Source organism: Eptesicus fuscus, chromosome 2, assembly GCF_027574615.1.
Source record: "Eptesicus fuscus isolate TK198812 chromosome 2, DD_ASM_mEF_20220401, whole genome shotgun sequence".
Lineage (NCBI taxonomy): Eukaryota > Metazoa > Chordata > Mammalia > Chiroptera > Vespertilionidae > Eptesicus > Eptesicus fuscus.
This window is the reverse complement of record NC_072474.1, coordinates 20,278,442-20,300,170: the sequence shown is the minus strand read 5'-3', so window position 1 is coordinate 20,300,170 and position 21,729 is coordinate 20,278,442. Positions and strand designations below refer to the sequence as shown.

The 21,729-nt window shown below is 42.3% G+C and overlaps 1 protein-coding gene across 2 annotated transcripts in view; it reads right to left on the bottom strand.

Moving 5' to 3' along the window:
* DNAJC1 (DnaJ heat shock protein family (Hsp40) member C1) overlaps nucleotides 1–21,729 on the bottom strand; it is a 214,157-nt gene that overhangs the window by 145,641 nt on the left and 46,787 nt on the right. The window contains exons 2-3 of one of the 2 annotated variants that reach the window (XM_054725810.1): nucleotides 2,286–2,387; nucleotides 1,752–1,798 (exon numbers count right to left, since the gene is read on the bottom strand). In XM_054725810.1, the coding sequence (XP_054581785.1) occupies nucleotides 1,752–1,798; nucleotides 2,286–2,387 (149 nt within the window). Of the gene's footprint in view, nucleotides 1–1,751; nucleotides 1,799–2,285; nucleotides 2,388–21,729 lie in introns of those variants that run through there. The other variant, XM_054725817.1, reaches the window with a different exon arrangement.

Sequence of the window (21,729 nt, the reverse complement as noted above, 5' to 3'; positions counted from 1 at the left end):
AAAAGAAATGCAAAGGAAACTAATCCTAAAAAGAAAATGTTAGATGAGTTTATAAATGAGAAGTGATTTGTTCTGAAAAGAGAGAAATAATTTCAGCAATTAAAAGAAATTGTTACAAAGTTTACTAACTTTTAAGAAAACAACAAACAAAAAGCCAAAATCTGATGCCAAAGATGTAGGGAGACTAAATAAAGCTATCTTTACAGACACATTCTTGATGTGTAAAACAAAACTTGGGGCTCAGTGAGAGAAACCAACTAGGAAATATGCACAGAATGACCAACACTTCTTTCAACATACTTCTAGGACTCTTTCAACACTACGGATTATCTCAAACCAGAGGAATGTTGGCTATGGTGTCTGGACCAATGCCAGCCCTTGTTATAAAGCAAAGAGCACTTCATGAGAATATCTTGAATCCTTGCTTTGCAATCTGACAAACTAAGGTATTCAAATTAAAGAGTTAGGATGAAGACCAAGAGTGGTAGCTAACATTTTAGGATATAGAATAATTCCAGATAATATATTTGAAGAAAGATTCAGAATGCCACAAAGCATCATTCTGGGAGGTTATCTTTAAGATATATTAACACGCATATTCGCTGGCCTTAGCCTAAAATCTCAAATACCTACTTTTTTCTTTAAAGATACTCTTTTAGTGTAGAGCAGCATTTTCAAATTGCAGATTGTGGCCCACTAGTGACTCATGAAATCAATTTAGTGGGTGACAACCAGCATTGTTTTAAAAAGAAAAATGACTAGAATAGCCTACCTAGAATAGAAAACATTAGTCTGTTTCACATACATACAAAAAAGTGTTTTGTGAAATTTTTGTTTCACTTATGTCTGTCTGTCTGACCTGAGGCATGATGCAAAATGTATTTCTTACTGTGGGTTTGACTGAAAACACGTTGAAGCCCATTGCAATACTGTCTACATTCCACACATTCTGAAGCAGAGAAGAGGAGCCTCTCTGCAGACTCCTCTTATCATTAGCACCATGAACCACTGTATAGACATATTACTACTCTTCTGGAGGGGGCACGGAGAAGTCTCCAGTGAGGGGTTGCCTCCACTAACTAACCCTAAATGCAGAATCACTGGAGCAGAGGAAGGGAAGGGAAGGGAAGGGAAGGGAAGGGAAGGGAAGGGAAGGGAAGGGAAGGGAAGGGAAGGGAAGGGAAGGGAAGGGGACAAAAGAAATAGGAGAAAGAAGCAAATATTTTTCTTTCATTCCTATCTTCTAGGTACATACTCATATAAGTTTGTTCTCTCACCCCAAAATTGGGTTTATTATTTTGTGAGTGAGGAAACATCGAGATGGTAATAACTTGAATATCACTTAACAGTCCAATTCCAAAACATTTAAGGAATAGAAAAGAACAAAAAAGACCACCAGGCACAGATAAGAGCTATTACTGACATATAAAAACTGAATGGACATTTGTTTGAAGTCAAGTGGTATTTGTATTTCCCAGGGCCTAGACACTTGTTAAACATCTTACCTAATGAAGCCACAACTTGCTAATATTCTTACTCATGATCCTGAAGACTATAAGTATTGAATCAACCTGGTGAAAAATTTCCATATTAAGTAACTCTAAATATACATTTAAAAAATATTGCATACCTTGGAAAAAACAAAAATAAAATACTAACTTATAATAAATAAACTGCTTAATGAGACAATTTTTCCCTGTATAAACTGAGACATCAACAATCTTAATTCAAAAACAGAAACGAATACTTACCTCTGCCTTCGTTCATCATCCTTTAAAACTTCATAAATGGCCACCAACTAAAATAGAAGCATTACTTTAAAATAAAAATACTCTCAACTATAAGAAATCACTTAAGGAGGTGAACATGCCATAATGCACATGCAGAAAACCCTATGTGCTCAGAAGTAAAATGAATAGGTAAGACCTTAATTATAAGTAACATTTTTTGTTTTTAGTAGAACCTTAAAAGGTTACTAGTACCAATTCTTGATACCAAAATAAATATTTGTGAAAGATGCAAAAGTAATAATTATCTTAACACGTGCTTGTTAAAAGCAAAAACTGTAATGCAAACAAGAAAATTATGACACTCCAAGAATTCAGAGATTCTAAAATAAAAAATACTGGTAAAAACATAATTTATAAAAATTGAATAAATGTACATACATTATATTTCTAAACAACATCCTCATTTTCAAATGGAATTATTCTACATATAAGTTACTATTTCTACCATAAACCTTTATAAATTTGTCACAAAACATAATAGTATATTTCACTTACTTGTCTAAACTGAGTTTCTGCATTTTCATCTTTATTCTTGTCTGGATGCAAAGTTAATGAAAGCTTACGATATGCTTTTCTAATGTCTGCAGATGAAGCATCCTGGAGGTGGTGGGGGAGGTGAAAAACACACAAAGCAAACTTTGTCAGAAAAAGAAATTCCCAGAACCTTGTTAAGATCTGAGAAGACAGCCAACCAAGTGCAGGACCCCAGGCAATGTAATCTGAGCAATCAGTCAGGCTATGCAACTGGCCTGTCCCACATGACTGAACAATTATTCAATCTAATTTGGCTCTCATCTTAACTTTTCATTACTATACAGTCACTTAAAGAAGACGGTATTTGGCAAAACTTTTCAAACACTTGCCTTCCTAAAATTAACCAATAAATCTTTTTCAGTAATTAAGAGATAAAAAAGAAACAAATTAAAAATTAATACATCTGTATGCCTTCAAAGGTCTTTATTTGAGAATCTTACAGCCAGTTTCTGAATTGAAGGTCTACTATATGTGGTTTCTTCATTGTTATTTATATTGAATTTACCATCAAAAAACAACCTATGGAATCTCAATTCATGTCAGAAGTATGCCTATTTGAAGGCAGTTAAATATGCATTTATCCAAAATAATTATAATTAAAAGTGTTATGTATATTGTACTTAACACTTTTGTTGTTAGTACTTTAAAGGGTGTTTTTAATGGTGTCAAGTTTTTAGAATCTGGTTTACAGAAATAAATTTGCCCACTATTTATGTATTACTAATATAGTTTAAATATATTTGAAAGGTCATGATAGTTCAATAAGAGTACTTTGAATTAAGTGGATGTTAAAATTATATTTTATGTAATCCTGCGTTCACAGGTAAACACTTTACATGGCAATTACAAAATATAATAACAAATAATAATAAAATAAAATAACAAAGAACACTGTCAAGTTGGGGTTAAAATTTTATTTCCATGAAGTTTAAAAGTTATTCCAATGACTAACATGTTCAGAGTGGGACAAATAATAAAACTGCTTATTAAATTTTACCTCATTTTATAGCTGAATATTTGTCCAATTAATTCCTAAAACTACTAAAAAAGTTCAAATGACGGAAAAACCAAACCAAAACAAGAATCTGTATATCTAGGACTAAACAGCTGTTAAAAGAGAGTTGAAAAGAGGCAAAGTAAGACAATTAGTCTGTTAAGCTTTTCTTTATAAACCATTACCAATATTCTGGAATTTATTGCTACCGGCTATCAATCAACTTAAAAGTTTCAACTGAGGTGTGAATATTTCTGTAACTTTTAGAGGGCTGAGGAGCTATAAAATTAGCATCAAGTAAGTTTTGTGGATAGTCTGGTTATAATTTTCACTCTAATTTGTTAACTGAAATTGATGTATTCCCTATACCTAAATAATAGGTGACATAGTGTAGAAAAGGATGATTATTTACTGAAAATCTGTGATAGAAATTTTGTTGAGCAAAGAGGTTGTGTCAAATGAATAATAATTTGGGACTTTAATTTTAGATTGTATTAAATTGTGACTATATCACACTGAGAAATTCCTAAAGTGTAGATTTCTTATAAAGTAAGAGTTTATATATTTTCTTGTGCTACAAAATTAGTACATGCTTATTATGGAGCATCTATCACTTACTTAAAAATAAAAATGGCTGTCACTTAAGGCATTTCCCTTCTCCCAGTCTTGGCATGCTGAACCCAATCCTCCAATCTTTGTTTTCCACAATATGTATCTTAAATGTAAATGTGACCAGATGGCTCTATTTTAAACCTTTCAATAACTCCCAAGTGCCTTCATCATTGTCTTTTCCAATAATTTAGCTTCATCTCCCACAACTTTGGCCCATCCTCCTAGCCGCCCAGATCATTACATTAGGAGACCATTCTTCTAATGTGTAATGATCTTTGGTTTTGCACCCAGCTGTAGATACAGTTTTCTCCTAAGGAATGAGCCTCTCAGCTACACACCAATACTGCCTGCCTATTTTCCTCTTAAAAATTTGCCTAGTAGGGTTATTTCACCAATAAGCTCCACTTCTAAGTAGATAGAACTAAAAACCTCAGAGTTTTTCTTACAAAGACACGCTCTAAACAAGTAGTAGTACCTCAAACTAGCTTATGTATTTAATTTTAGTTAATTACTTAGTGAATATTAACTTATGTTATCTTTTTAACAAAGCTATGACATTAGGATAGTTGTTACCAGGCCCATTTTACTGGTGAGGTAAGTGAGGCAGAGAGAGGTTAAAGTAATTTGCTTAAGTTCATCCTGCTAGTAAATAGAGGAAAACAGAATTAAACCCCAGAAAATGTTGCATCATATTCAGAGCTCTGTTGGCTCTTTGGGTTCAGTTAGTAGATCTGAGTTGTGTCACTTCACAAGGGGTGACAACTTTGGGAAGGCAATGAGAACAACATTCTTTTAAAAAAATATATAGTAAATACATAAACCAGTAACATAGTCTTTTATTATCATTATCAAGTATTACTTACGGTACACAATTATATGTGCTCTACTTTTATACCACCAGCAGAGCAGTAGGTTTGTTTATACCAGCATCACCACAAAAATGTGAGTAATGCATTGTGCTATGATGTCAGGACAACTATGACAACACTAGACAATAGGAATTTTTCAGCTCCATTATAATCTTATGGGATTGCTGTTGTATATGCAGTTCATCATGGACCAAAATGTCATTATGTGCTGCATAACTATATACACAGTATACTTGACATATCAAGTTCATGAGTTTTTCTGAAATTGTGTTTCCCATTAATTCATCTATTTTTTTATAATATATTTTATTGATTTTTTACAGAGAAGAAGGGAGAGGGATAGAGAGCCAGAAACATCGAAAAGAGATAAACACTGATCAGCTGCCTCCTGCACACCCCCCACTAGGGATGTACCTGCAACCAAGGTACATGCCCCTGACCAGAATCGAACCGGGGACCCCTCAGTCCACAGGCCGACGCTCTATCCACTGAGCCAAACCGGCCAGGGCTATTTCATCTATTTTTAAGTAGTAGCCAACAAGTAATTCTGGAGTTCATAAATATTATAAACAAATACTGTGGGGAATTTTTTAAAATAAAAAAAAAGGTAAGAGAACAATATTCTTATTAATCTGATAAAATATATGGAAAACATCCACATAACTACAATGTGAATACAGTCAATTGCATTTTTAAGGGTAAAGACTCTGATATGCTGGTTTTCTAACACATTTTACATCATATTTCTACTAGAGAACTGAATGTTAGAACATACATCTCCTATACAGATCTTTTACCTCTCTGGCTTGCAGAGAAATAATTTTGAAAGGATTATGGGTGGGTTAACCATCTTTGACACACTGGACATCAGGAGATCTACTGGGTTCAACTGCCAGAATTCTTTTCCTTCTAAATTGGATAAGGTTCTTTGGCAAGCTGGACATGAATTATGTTAATATTTAGATGACCTCTGTAAAGAAGAGACAAATAGTCATTCTTTAAAAAAAACAACTGTGAAAGGAATATGTTTGTCAAAATTGTAACAATGCAATGGGACAACAGCTAAAATGGAAGGGTAGGAAACTCCAAGGGCCTGTCCCTGCACAGAAACAACAAATAATCCGGCAAAAACTGTCCAAATTACTCTTATCTGCACTCTGAAAATCAGTCAAAGGCTTACAGCAATCAAGCAAGCACTTGATCAAGAAAAAGGCAGCTGATTATCAGTTAGGGTCTTGAAGATGCCAATCTGGATTCTTGGTGTGGGTTCCCCGTGCTGGAGGAATCAAAGCAGACTTTGTTCTCAAAATTTGTGTTTGTTTGTTTGGCCTGTCACTGGCTCCCTGAAAAATTGTGTAAAAGGCTACCCTTATTTTATCAAATATAGAACTCTTCCAGGGCAAAGAGGCAACCATCCAGGACATTTGTCAAAAACATTTAAGGGCAAATTTGTTAGCTGGTGCCAATCAGGGCAAGGGATAGCAATTGGGATATACCATAGAAACATCAAAAAGCTTGAGAAAAAAGATTAGGGAGTAAGATGCTTTGGAAATATAGGCTTTTGAAAAGCTCCCTCACATTCCTCAGAAACCATACGACCATGTGCATACCCAAGGTGGGGTACATACTCAGAAAGGGTATTTAAGGTCTTTTAAAAAAACCTCAATTCCCACTACTGTCTGATGGTTAGGCTGTACTCAAGCAGAAAATGAAGGCAAACTGAGAGTTGTAAACTGCCTGGCTAAGGGTTAAATGCATGCCACAATATAGGAACCCACCAGCAAAGACTGTGGATGGGTTTTTCTAAAACTTTAAGGAAATCTCTGCTGAATCATTAGCTGGCCACTAAGCTAATGAAATGGAGACATCACTGGCCACACAAGGCAAAGAATATCTACTTGACAAATTTAGTTTAGAAAAGTCACTAAACAAACAATGTCAACCAAAGAAAGAAACAAAAAAAACCTGGTGTGGTGAAAGAATCTAATTACCACATTATATATTCAAAATGTCCAGTATTTATTAAAAATTATAAAGCATGCAAAGAAACAAGAAAATCTGGTTCACACATGGGGAAAAATAAATTAATAGAAATTGCCTCCAAGGAAGTTCAAACATTGGACTTACTAGACAAAGGTTATAAATAAACTATTTTAATATGCTCAAGAGCAAGTACAAAGAACTAAAGAAAGTATGAGAATAATGTTTCACCAAATTTATAATAGCAATAAAGAGACAGAAATTTTAAAAAGGAACCAAAGAGAAATTCTGGCTTGAAAAATACAATAACTGAGATAAAAATTTTTCTATAGAAGGCTCAAAAAAAGATTTAAGCAGGCAGAAGAAAGAATCTATAAAATTGAAGATAGATAAATTGAGATTAACCAATATGAGGAGCACGAAAAAGAATATAAATAAATGAAAAGAGCCTTGGCAGGCTACCACCAAGAGTACCAACATAAGGAGTGTCCAAGAGTGAGAAGAGAGATGAGGACAGAAAAAAATTTTTGAATAAAAAATGGCTAAAAATTTCCAAACTTTGGTGAAAGACATGAATATACAGTACACATCCAGGGTCTCAATAAATCCTAAGTAAAATAAACTCAAAGAGATCCACACCTAGGAATATGATAACTAAATGGTTAAAAGATAAAGACAGAGAAAATCCTTAGGCTCTACAGCAGCGGTTCTCAACCTGTGGGTCTCGACCCACAGGTTGAGAACCGCTAGCAGGGTCGCCTAAGACCATCGGAAAACACAGATATTTACATTACGATTCATAACAGTAGCAAAATTACAGTTATGAAGTAGCAACGAAAATAATTTTATGGTTGGGGGTCACCACAACATGAGGAACTGTATTAAAGGGTCGCGGCATTAGAAAGGTTGAGAACCGCTGCTCTAGGAAGTCCTCCAGGCTGAAAGGAAAAACTACTAGAAAGTAACTGAAATCCATATAAAAAAATAAAGGACACTGGTAAAAATAACTATATAGATAAATATAAAAGTTAATATTCAAGTACTTTTGTTTAGTAACTCCATTTTTATTCCATACGATTTAAAACACAGTAATTATTAGAACAGCAATTATGAATCCATGTCCTAAGTAAAATAATTATATAAGTCTATGTATAAAGATGTAATGGGTGGCATTAACTATAGAAGGAAGGGGAACAGGGCTATATAGAATATGGAATTTTTATGATCAAAACTCAATTGGTATCAATTTAAATTAGACTGCTGTAAATTAAGATATTAATCATAATCCCCATGGCAATCACTAAAAAAAAAGTCTATAGTTAAAGAAATAAAAGGTGAATCAAATGATACACTAGGAAATAAGATCTGAAACAAAAGAAAGCAATAAAGAAGGAATTGAGGAACAAAGAAGATATAAAACATATAGAAAGAGTAAAGTGGCAAAAGTAAATATATATTATTAGTGATTACTTAAATATAAATGGATTAAACTCTGCAATTAAAAGGCAGAGATTACTAGAATGGATTATAAACAAACATGATTCAACAACATGGTATCTACAAGAGACAAATTTTAGAACCAGAGATAGAAAATGAATGGATGGAAAAAATATTAAATGCAAACAGTAGCCAAAAGAGTGGGATGTCTATATTAACATAATATAAAGGCATAATATGCTTTAAAACAATTGTTAAGAGACAAACAAAGACATTATATAATGACAACAAGGTCAATCCATCTAGAAGATATAATAGCCCAGCCGGTATGGCTCAATGGTTGAGCACTGACCTGTGAACCAAGAGGTCATGGTTCCATTCCCAGTCAGGGCACATGCCTGGGTTATGGGCTCAATCCCCAGTAGGGAGCATGCAGGACGAAGCTGATCAATGATGCTCTCTCATCATTGATATTTCTATCTCATTCTCTCTCACTCTCCCTTCCTCTCTGAAATAAATAAAAAAACTTTATTTTTTAAAAAGCAGTGCTCAAAAGAAATTTTACAGATAAAATGATGACACACACACACAAATCTCAACCTAATCTTCTGCCTTAGTGGACTAGAAAAATAATAGCAAACTAAACCCACAGCAAGTAGGAGAAAGGAAATAAAAAAGACTGGAGCCGAGATAAATTAAATAGAGAACAGAAAAACAACTGAGAAACCACAAAGCTAAAAATTGGTTCTCTGAAAATGTCAACAAAATTGACAAAACTACATTACAGTGAGAGAAAGGAGTCAAATTAATAAACTCAGGAGTACGAGTGGGGACATTATTAACACTCTTACAGAAATAAAAACAATTAACTGTATGCTAAACAATTAGAAAACCCAGATAAAACAGACAAATTCCTGGAAACACAAAAACTGACTCATGAAGAAATAGAAAAACTGAATAGAACTATAACAAGTAAAGTGACTAATCAATTAAAAACACACACACAAAAACTACAGGGAAAAAGCACCCTCCCACCAATGCCTAACAAAGAAAAGCCCAACCATTAAAACCAGATGATTTCCTAGTGAATTCTATGAAACATTTAAAGAAATCACAGTCCTCTTCAAAATCTTCCAAAAAATACAGGAGGAAGAAATGCTTTCTAACTTATTCTATAGGACTTTGATATCAGACAGACAAACACCACAAAAAAAGAAAACTATAGACCAGTGGTCGGCAAACTCATTAGTCAACAGAGCCAAATATCAACAGTACAACGATTGAAATTTCTTTTGAGAGCCAGATTTTTTAAACTTAAACTTCTTCTAACGCCACTTCTTCAAAATAGATTCACCCAGGCCGTGGTATTTTGTGGAAGAGCCACACTCAAGGGGCCAGAGAGCCGCATGTGGCTCGCAAGCCGCAGTTTGCCGACCACGGCTATAGACAAATATCTATGAATATAAATGCAAAATTCCTCTATAAACTTCTAGTAAACCAAATACAGCAGCATAAAAAAAAGGATTATAGACCATGACAAAGTGAAATAGATTTATCCCATGAATACAAGGGTGTTACAGTGTATGAAAATCAATGAAAATAGTAACACACCATATTGATTAAATAAAGATACACATAACCATCTCAATTAATGCAGGAAAAAATGATAAAATCCAACACTGTTTGATAACAAAACACTAAACAAAGACTAGAAGGGAACTTTCTTAAGTTGATAAAGTATATCTATGAAATACCCATAGCTAACCTCATACTAAATGGTAAAAGTCTAAAAGCTTTCCCTTAAGGTAAGTAATAAGAAGAATATCTGCTTATGACACCGTGTAATGGAAGTTCTAACCTAAGCAATTAGTCAAGAAAAAGTAATAAAAGGAAACCAAATTGGAATGGAAGAATTAATACTAATTCTATTCATAGACGACATGATCCTATACATAGAAAATTAAAAAGCATCACAGAACAAGTATTAGATATTAGAGTTAATACAATCACATGCCACTTAATGACAGGAATACATTCTGAGAACTTTATTGTTATGCAATTTTGTTGTGCAAACATCATAGGATATACTTACAGAAACCTAGATGATGTAGCCTACTACAAACCCAGGTTATAAGTCAGGGGTCCTCAAACTTTTTAAACAGGGGGCCAGTTCACTGTCCCTCAGACCGTTGGAGGGCCGGACTATAGTTTAAAAAAACTATGAACAAATTCCTATGCACACTGCACATATCTTATTTTGAAGTAAAAAAACAAAACGGCAAAAACACCCGCATGTGGCCCACGGCCGTAGTTTGAGGACGCCTGCTATAAGTTATAACCTGTTGCTGCTCCTAGGCTACAAGCCTGTACAGCATGTTACTGTACAAAAAACATGAGATTAAATCAAGCACAAGAGCAAATAATACAATTGAGATGAGATTGTTATGCTGGCATAACATGATACACTGTTTTACAGCAAACTTTTTTTTAAATTAAATAGAAAGAGTACACTCTAAAATAACAAGAAGTATAGTAAATACATAAACCTGTAACATTTATAATCATTATCAAGTATGATGTACTGCAAATAATTATATGTGCTATGCTTTTATACAACTGGTAGCCCAATAGGTTTATATCAACATCACCACAAACATGTGAGTAATGGATTGCAGTATGACATTATGACAGCTATACCATCCCTAGGTGAAAGGAATTTTCCAGCTCCATTATACCTTACTAAAGGCCTGATGCACAAAATTTGTGCAAGGGCCTTGGCCCCAGCCCCTGCCCACCACTGCTGGGGCCGGGGGCCTCTGCCGTGGCCCCCGCCCGCTGCGACTTTGTCCAGAAGGAAGGACATCTGGTCTAATTAGCATATTATGCTTTTACTAGAGGCCTGGAGCACAAAATTCATGCACAGGAGGGGTGTCCCTCAGCCCAGCCTGCACCCTCTCCAATCTGGGACCCCTCTGGGGATGTCCGACTGCCAGTTTCAGCCCGATCCCGAAACTGGCAGTCGGACATCCCTCTCACAATCCAGGACCGCTGGCTCCTAACCGCTTGCCTGCCTGCCTAACTGCCCCTAACCACTTCCGCCTGCCAGCCTGATTGCCCCCAACCACTCCCCTGCTGGCCTAATTGATGCCTAACTGCTCCCCTGCCAGCCTGGTCGTCCCCAACTGCCTTCCCCTGCCGACCTGATTGCCCACAACTGACCTTCCCTGTGGACCCGATCGCCCACAACTGCCCTCCTCCTGCCAGCCTGATTGCCCACAATTGCCCTCCCCTGCTGCAACCTGCTTCCTCTGCCCGGATCCGCCTCCTCCGCGCAAGGACCAGCCTTCTCCTCGCCAAGCGGAGCCGCAGGACCTCCAGGCCTCACCGTGCGCTAGGCTTTTATTAGTATAGATTATTATAGAGTAGGGGCCCAGTGCAAGAATTTGTGCACCTTGAAAGGAACCGTGGGCTGCGAGGCTGCAGTGGCACAGCAGCGGGTCTCGGCCCATCCTCCATGCCCCCACCCGGCCTCTCCTGCTGCAGCCCCACTCCCGCCGCCGCTCCCACATGCTGACGGCGTGGAGCGATTGTGGCCAGCGCCAGCAGCAGGTACGAGCAGCAGCTGCTGCCCTGATGTCCCCTCAGGAGCAGGGGGAGGTGGAGAAGCCCTCAGGGTGAATTGGAGCCAGCAGCCTCCGCTCACATCCGCTGACGGTGCTGAGCGATCGGGACTGTGCCAGGTGCCAGCAGTGGGTGCGAACGGCAGCTCCAGCACCGGCAGCCAGTGCGAGCACCAGGTGGGACCACGACGCACAGGAGGAAGAATTTTCAGTAACCACCAGAGGCTTGCCCTGATGACAGCAACCGGTGCCCTGCCTTGGTCTGGTGCTCCCGCTCACCTGCTCCACCATCCCACTGCGGCTGATGCCCGCCATGTTCTGCGCGCACCCCTGGTGGTTAGCACATGTCATAGCAACCGGTTGTTCCACCGTTCAGTCTATTTGCATATTAGGGTTTTATATGTATAGATGGGACCACTCTTGTATATGTGGTCACATAACAACTTTACCTTCCTTTGCCTCTGTCTACTGCATTTTTCAATAGCAGAGCCAAATGATCTCATCTGAAAGCTGAGCCCAGACAGGTTCTATATATGACACAGGAAACATTTAAAATCTGTCGTTCACCTACAGTAAATTCTTGGTTTTGCAGACCTTGATTTAATGGATTTCAGATTTAACAGACAAAATTTCCAGATTGAATGTCATATGTGAAAATCAACACCCTGTTAATTTTAAAATGCTCTTAAGATTTGCTTATAATTAAATTAACAAGTTATTTTTGTTATTAATTCACTGTTATTTTTAACAAATTTTAGTGAATAGGACATATGTTAGGAAAAAAACTGTAGTAATTTCTCCAACGTAAATAAATATTACATAGCTACAACTCTAGTGTACATATTTAAATCCCAGAGTCACCACTTGTAAACAATGTTTGGCGAATGATTAGCAAGTGATCACACTGCATCACACATGGTAATGGGTCTGTTGTCCAGTGGCCTGACTTTCTGCAGCAGTTTTAACTCCAGCTGGCCCAAGGTTCCAACAACATGTGCTAAGCCACGAACCAGCTGTGTGTATTTGTTTACTCCTGGTGACAGGTGAATGCACACATTTACTAAACCTATTCAGTATAAATTTAAAATTACTGAAATACATGTAGAAAACTTTCTTGTGAAACTAAACTTCATACATACTTAATTTTAATTACACCAATGTGTCTACATGAGTAAAAACAGGTAAACGAACTAAACTGTCAATTTTTTAACATACGCATTCAGAAAATCTACTTTATTATACAACGACTTTTGGCTTTAATGGACACCCCTTTCCCTGAATTAGCCTGTTATACTGAGATTTTACTGTAATGCAATTTTGCATTTATTCCCTTTCATAGACATATTCGTCCTGAATTCCAGAGCTAGTTCCCCTTACAGGGCTTTTTCTACTGTCGTTCCTGCCCTGTCCTTGGCAGTTTTATAAAGACAGGAATGGTGCCTTGAATGTCAGCTCAGAGGCTAGTCCCAAAGGCCCACAGCTCTACCTCTTTGATGACAGTTAACTGACTGTTATTGTTAAATGGCTCAGTCCAATTTCCCACTGGTATGTTTCTACCCTGCATAGTAAGGAACGTGTGAAAGGTGGCTACAATCAATGAAAGTGTTGGTTTCAAATCCATGCCACACTAAACAAAAACAAAAAATGGATAGAGAGCTCGGCCAGTGTGGCTCAGTGGTTGAGCATCAGTCCATGAACCAGGAGGTCACAGTTCAATTCCTGGGCAGGGCATATGTCCGGGTTGCAGTCTCAATCCCCAGTAGGGGGCATGCAGGAGGCAGCGAATCAATGACTCTCTCATCATTTATGTTTCTACCTCTCTCTCCCTTTCCCTTCCTCTCTCTGAAATAAATTGAAAGAATACCAAAGAAGATGCCTAGGTTAATGAATGAACAGATGAATGAATGATTTAAAAAATAATAATGATATAACTAAATAAATGGGTGGATAGGTACCCATAGCTAAAAAGAGAAAAAGCAGCCTCCATCTAATTTCCATCTTCAAAAAGTGGCCAAAGATATGTTATGTCCAGAATATATTATATCCAGAATACTTTCTGTAGTGCAAGTGAGTCCTCTAAACATAATTATTAGCTTTTCCACACTATGTGCACGCAGTAAAGCACACCAGAAGGAAGGAATAAGAATTAAAACCAATCTATTGTATTTACCAAATAGAAGGATTGTTTTCTCATATTACCCTCCAATTTTAACCAAAAAAATTCGTATAGCATTTTAAAAAATGACAATTTGCAAAATAAAAGTGCAAATCAGGAAGTTCAATGGAATGATATTGGATGCTTTTCTTTACCTCTCTGAAATTAACTCACTTTTTAAGGGTGAAATCTTTATCTCCATATAAATAGATACGTAATATTCAACTACAGTTTTCCTGTATTTTCCAGGATTGTCAGGGTGAGTTTCTAAATTATTCATAGGATGGAATGTAAACAGAAACCAATTCTTTCAATGTATGTTCCCACTCAATTCTTTCCCAAATTTGATCCTTCTTAGTCTTTCCTTCTAGGTAAATGGCACCACTATCTACTCAGTAATCTAAGCTAAAACTCTAACAGTAAGTCTCAATTATATATATATTTTCCCTTCAACCTTCTTACATAATTTGCCAACAGCCCATACATTCCTAATATCCTAGTCCAAGCCACCAATCCAAAAGATAAAACTTTATGTTTTATTCTTCTTATTTGCTATGTGATTAGTTTTAGGACTATAACCAGAGAGAAGATTTGCAATAATTTCACTTTCCTGTAGCAGAGTATCTCTAATTTCTGTGATTTTAAGAAGCAAATCAGCAATTAATAAAAGAAAAATCAATATCCGAGTATATACTTTGACACTGCATATCTTTTCAATGCATTTTAGCATCTCCTGAAGCCAAGAATTTTAGACTACTCATTTCCTCAGAAGGATTTTACTATGTAATAGCTGCTTATAGAGTATTTCATGATCGTTACTGCTCTAGGAAGTGTTTGATAGTTCTTATATCTGAAAAATTTTGCTTTATCATATTTGTCACATTTGACCAAATTTTCATCAAATTATATAATAATTTATAAGTCCATCTTTGCAAAGATCACAAAAGGAACAAGGAAAATATAGGTTATTAAATTCTATGTCATCTATGTTTCAAAGAATTAGTACATAGCCAGAATGGGTTGGAGAAATTATGGCAATAGTTAAAGTAGAAAATGATTGTGAAAGACAAGGAGGAAGTGCCTCAGTGGTAGACAGAGAAGAGTTTAATTGGGAATCTGGTGTGACCTGGGAAGCAAGGTAAAATCAACTGGATGCTAGGAGTGTCTATAAGATTGAAGACTTTAGTAATGATGGTTCCTATGAGGGGAGGACAAGGTAAAAAAAAAGGGTACTGAAATGAACAATTTAAGAGTCAGTATATGACCTTTGCTGGGTGGCTCAATTGGTTGAAGTGTGGTGCCACACACCAAAAGGTTGTGGCTAATTCCTGGTCAGGGCACAAACTTAGGCTGCAGGTTCCATCCCGGATGGGGTGGTGGTGGTGGTGGGTGTACCGGAGGCAACCCATCAATTTTCTCTTTCACACTGATGTTTCTATCTCTCTCTCCCTAACTCTCTAAAAATCAATAAAAAAAACATATATATAACATATATATATGTATATATACATAATATACTAAAGGCCTGGAGCAATTCGTGACCTTGGTGGGGGTGGGGGGGTCCCCTCAGTTCGGCATGCATCCTCTCGCAGTCTGGGAGCCCTCTGGGGATGTCCGACTGCTGGGGAGCAGGCCTAAGCCGTTGGACATCCCCTGAGGGGTCCTTAGCTCCCGCCACCGCAGCTGCGCTCACCAGCCATGAGCCTGGCTTCTGGCTGAGTGGCACTCCCCCTATAGGAGCGCATTGACCACCAGGGGGCAGCTCCTGCATTGAGCGTCTGCCCCCTGGTGGTCAGTGTGCGTCATAGCGATCGGTCGTTCCGCCATCAGGCCGAAACTAGCTCTCCGACATTCCCCGAGGGGTCCCAGATTGCAAGAGGGCACAGGCCAGACCAAGGGACCCACCGGTGCACAATAGGGGCCGGGGAGGGATGCGGAAGGTTGGCCAGCTGGAGAAGGACCGCGAGAGGGCTCCAGGGCATGTCCGGCCCATCTTGCTCGCTCAGTCCTGATCAGCTGGACCCCAGCAGCAAGCTAACCTACCGGTCGGAGCGTCTGCCCCCTGGTGGTCAGTGCATATCATAGCGACTACTCAACCGGTTGACTGTCTGCCCCCTGGTGGTCAGTGCACATCATAGCGAGTGGTTGAGCGGCCTTAGCATATTACGCTTTGATTGGTTGAACGGGTGATGGGACACTTAGCATATCAGGCTTTTATTATATAGGAGATATATATATATATATGCAAGCCTAAGTGACCAACCGTTTGACTGTTTGACCAGTAGCTATGATGCGCACCGACCACCAGGGGGCAGGCACTCAACATACAGGCATGGAAACATGGAATAGACTGATGACTCTCAGGGGGAAGGGGATTCATGCACCGGTGGAGTCCCTTGGCCTGGCCTGTGGGGATCAGGCCAAATCCATGCACTGGACCTCTGACATCCCCTGAGGGGTCTCAGATTGTGAGAGGGCACAGGCCAGGCTGAGGGACCCCACCAGTGCACAAATCTGTGCACCGGGCCTCTAGTATATAGTAGAGTCTGACCTCACATTGAGACAGATACAATGTCTTTGAGCTATTCTGAATTAACTGTGTTTTAGTAACATCGCTTTCCTAAAAAAATCTCCAATGGGGAGGGAGTGGAGATTAAAACTGAGATAAGTGGCAAGTATTTTAAAGAAGAGGTGCTCTTAACTTGTCCTAAGCTTCTTTTGAACTTTTATTCCTAATGTACACTATACATCATCAAATACAATTTGCCTGGAATTAGAATTTTCCACATTAATTCCATCAATACTGATTTAAAGATCATTGTGATATTACATCTAAGTGCTTCTTTTTTTTTTAATTTCTTTATTGATTAAGGTGTCACATATTTGTCCTCATCCCCCCATTCCCATCCCACCCCTCTCCCCACGCATGCCCCAATCCCCTGTTGAACTTAACCGTTGGATAGGCTTATATGCATGCATACAGGTCCTTTGGTTGAACTCTCCCCCTCCCCCCACCCTCCCCTATCCTCCCTCTGAGGCCCGATAGTCCAATCGATGCCTCCTTGCTTCTGGTTCTGTTCTTGTTCCTCAGTCTATGTTGTTCATCATTTCCCCTAGATGAGCGAGATCATATGTCACTAGATGTATACTAATAAGAACTGAATGTGAGACGAGCAATAATAGTTATGCTGACAGGCAAATGAATCAATCTGTAGCGAGCTTCCCCCTGGACCAACAGTTCTTTTGAGACCCAATTTCAATGTCCAGTAGTTCCTTATGTGTACATGTCAGCACTGACCCCTCAGCTCTGGATGGTGGACAAATGGTGGTAATGGAGGTCCGACTCCCTCTGGTTTGGTCTCGGCCGAACCCAGGGGCACGGCGTCACCCAGACTAAGGGGCACGTGGCCTCACCCTTACCCAAGGGGCGCGTGGTCACACCCGGGCCTGGGACCCAGCCTCACCCGGATGGATCCAGGGGCGCACGGCCTCACCCGGACCCAGGATCTGGCTTCACCCGTACCCAGGGATGCTTGGCCTCTCCCAGACCCAGGGGCACGTGGCCTCACCCGGGCCTAGGTGCACGAGGCCTCATCCGGATCCAGGGACACATGGTCGCACCCGGACCCAGGGACGCTTGGCCTCTCCCAGACCCAGGGCCACTTGGGCTCACCCGGGCCTAGGTGTACGAGGCCTCACCCGGATCCAGGGACACATGGTCTCACCCGGACCCAGGGACGCTTGGCCTCTCCCAGACCCAGGGCCACTTGGGCTCACCCGGGCCTAGGTGCACGAGGCCTCATCCGGATCCAGGGACACATGGTCGCATCCGGACCCAGGGACGCTTGGCCTCTCCCAGACCCAGGGCCACTTGGGCTCACCCGGGCCTAGGTGCACGCGGCCTCACCCGGATCCAGGGACACATGGTCGCACCCGGACCCAGGGATGCTTGGCCTCTCCCAGACCCAGGGCCACTTGGGCTCACCCAGGCCTAGGTGCACGAGGCCTCACCCGGATCCAGGGACACATGGTCTCACCCGGACCGAGGGACGCTTGGCCTCTCCCAGACCCAGGGCCACTTGGGCTCACCCGGGCCTAGGTGCACGAGGCCTCATCCGGATCCAGGGACACATGGTCGCACCCGGACCCAGGGACGCTTGGCCTCTCCCAGACCCAGGGCCACGTGGGCTCACCCGGGCCTAGGTGCACGCGGCCTCACCCGGATCCAGGGACACATGGTCTCACCCGGACCCAGGGACGCTTGGCCTCTCCCAGACCCAGGGCCACTTGGGCTCACCCGGGCCTAGGTGCACAAGGCCTCACCCGGATCCAGGGACACATGGTCGCACCCGGACCCAGGGACGCTTGGCCTCTCCCAGACCCAGGGCCACTTGGGCTCACCCGGGCCTAGGTGCACGAGGCCTCATCCGGATCCAGGGACACATGGTCGCACCCGGACCCAGGGACGCTTGGCCTCTCCCAGACCCAGGGCCACTTGGGCTCACCCGGGCCTAGGTGCACGCGGCCTCACCCGGATCCAGGGACACATGGTCTCACCCGGACCCAGGGACGCTTGGCCTCTCCCAGACCCAGGGCCACTTGGGCTCACCCGGGCCTAGGTGCACGAGGCCTCACCCGGATCCAGGGACACATGGTCTCACCCGGACCGAGGGACGCTTGGCCTCTCCCAGACCCAGGGCCACTTGGGCTCACCCGGGCCTAGGTGCACGAGGCCTCACCCGGATCCTGGGACACATGGTCTCACCCGGACCCAGGGACGCTTGGCCTCTCCCAGACCCAGGGCCACTTGGGCTCACCCGGGCCTAGGTGCACGAGGCCTCATCCGGATCCAGGGACACATGGTCGCACCCGGACCCAGGGACGCTTGGCCTCTCCCAGACCCAGGGCCACTTGGGCTCACCCGGGCCTAGGTGCACGCGGCCTCACCCGGATCCAGGGACACATGGTCTCACCCGGACCCAGGGATGCTTGGCCTCTCCCAGACCCAGGGCCACTTGGGCTCACCCAGGCCTAGGTGCACGAGGCCTCACCCGGATCCAGGGACACATGGTCTCACCCGGACCGAGGGACGCTTGGCCTCTCCCAGACCCAGGGCCACTTGGGCTCACCCGGGCCTAGGTGCACGCGGCCTCACCCGGATCCAGGGACACATGGTCGCACCCGGACCCAGGGACGCTTGGCCTCTCCCAGACCCAGGGCCACTTGGGCTCACCCGGGCCTAGGTGCACGCGGCCTCACCCGGATCCAGGGACACATGGTCTCACCCGGACCCAGGGACGCTTGGCCTCTCCCAGACCCAGGGCCACTTGGGCTCACCCGGGCCTAGGTGCACAAGGCCTCACCCGGATCCAGGGACACATGGTCGCACCCGGACCCAGGGACGCTTGGCCTCTCCCAGACCCAGGGCCACTTGGGCTCACCCGGGCCTAGGTGCACGAGGCCTCATCCGGATCCAGGGACACATGGTCGCACCCGGACCCAGGGACGCTTGGCCTCTCCCAGACCCAGGGCCACTTGGGCTCACCCGGGCCTAGGTGCACGCGGCCTCACCCGGATCCAGGGACACATGGTCTCACCCGGACCCAGGGATGCTTGGCCTCTCCCAGACCCAGGGCCACTTGGGCTCACCCGGGCCTAGGTGCACGAGGCCTCACCCGGATCCAGGGACACATGGTCTCACCCGGACCGAGGGACGCTTGGCCTCTCCCAGACCCAGGGCCACTTGGGCTCACCCGGGCCTAGGTGCACGAGGCCTCACCCGGATCCTGGGACACATGGTCTCACCCGGACCCAGGGACGCTTGGCCTCTCCCAGACCCAGGGCCACTTGGGCTCACCCGGGCCTAGGTGCATGCGGCCTCACCCGGATCCAGGGACACATGGTCTCACCCGGACCCAGGGACGCTTGGCCTCTCAGACCCCGGGGCACGTGACCTCACCCATGCCTAGGTGCACGAGGTCTCACCCGGATCAGGGACACACGGTCTCACCCGGACCCAGGGACGCCTGGCCTCCCCCAGACCCAGGGGCACGTGGCCTCACCCGGGCCTAGGCCCACGAGGCCTCACCCGGATCCAGGGACACACGGTCTCACCCGGACCCAGGGACGCCTGGCTTCCCCCAGACCCAGGGGCACGCGGCCCCACCCGGACCTAGGTGCACGAGCTAAGTGCTTCTTATATTCAATACTAGGAGCCCGTTGCACGAAGTTTCGTGCAATAGACTTTTCCTTCACCTGGCTGCCGGCACCAGTTATCCGCCAGCAGCAGTTTTCCTCTGGCCACCCACCGATCAGAGCGCCTCTCGCCAGCACGATCGGCCACCCCGAGAGGAACTCCGATTGGGAGGCACTCCGATCGGCGGGTGGCCAGAGGAAAACTGCTGCTGGCGGAAAACTGGTGCCAGCAGCCACGCAATCGGCCACCCGGAGTTCCGCCACCAGCGTCTTCCGCAGTGCAGGCCTAAGCAGCGCCGGCCGTTTAAGCCGGCGGGAGGAACGGGGGTCGGGGACTCACGAGTCCCCGCCCCCCGCTCCTACCGCCAGCCAATCGGCCACCCTGAGTCCCGCCCCCCGCGCCTCCAGCTGGCCCAATCGTGGGCGTAGCGGAGTGATGGTAATTTGCATATTACCATTTTATTAGGTATGATTTTGCCATTTACTTTGTTCCTAAAATTATTTTGTGCAATGGATTCCTGACATTTTTGAATAGTAAATATGCAGAACTTCAAGTGTTCATAGTTACAGACTTGAACATTAAAGACTATAAGTTAGTTGGTAAGAAAATAAGGACTGGTTAGTATTACTATTTTTTATTATATCCCATTTCTTTGAATCATTACATTAGAGATATCTGAGAAATCAAACCAGTCTTCAAAAGTTAAACACACTTCCACCCAAAACAGATCTATTTTTAAATTCATACTTAAAATTAAAACAACAAAACAAACCTGTAGACATTATCATTGATTAAAATCACAATTAGATGATTAGGAAAAACTTAACTGATAGGCTAACAAAATTATGGTCATAATTAGTTACATTTACAGTTCCTTATCTGAATAATTTAGGATCATTTTGCTAACTAACAAATACAGTTCTGTGAGGCTACATCATTTTGTAGAAAACTCTACAAAGACAATTTGATAAAAAAATTTTAAGTCAAAGCAAATTAATGAGAACTTATATTAATAACAAAACACTCTCCTTAAAAAAACTCAAGATAATCATATGTGTATATGTAATAACTGTCTGCACATAATAAATCAGAAAGAGAAACTAGTATACGCAAAAAGTACCTGTGATCGAGAAGTCAGGAGTTCAGATGAGAAAGTTGCCTTAATCCTCTCCCCTCTGAAGTCTTTGAACTCAAGACTACTTTAAATGCAAAAGAGTACACCCCATGAACTTTCTAAATAGTACACATTAATCAAAGTAAGAAATGGGCTAAGAGGTCTACATTAATGAAAGGATATCTAAATTTAGATGACCCTCCCACCTCCACAACTCTTGAGCCCATGAACAAAAACTTAGGGTCAAAATTTATAGACAAAGTCCCCCAAATTCTTATATTTACTAGCTAATTTAAGTTTCACTGTGTGTTTAAATTCATATTCGGGAAGCTTATCATTTTATATATTGTTATGAAGTATTCAAATACTTATAACTGATTACTTAAGTGTACTTTTAATTTATATATAAACCCTGACATATTAAGATT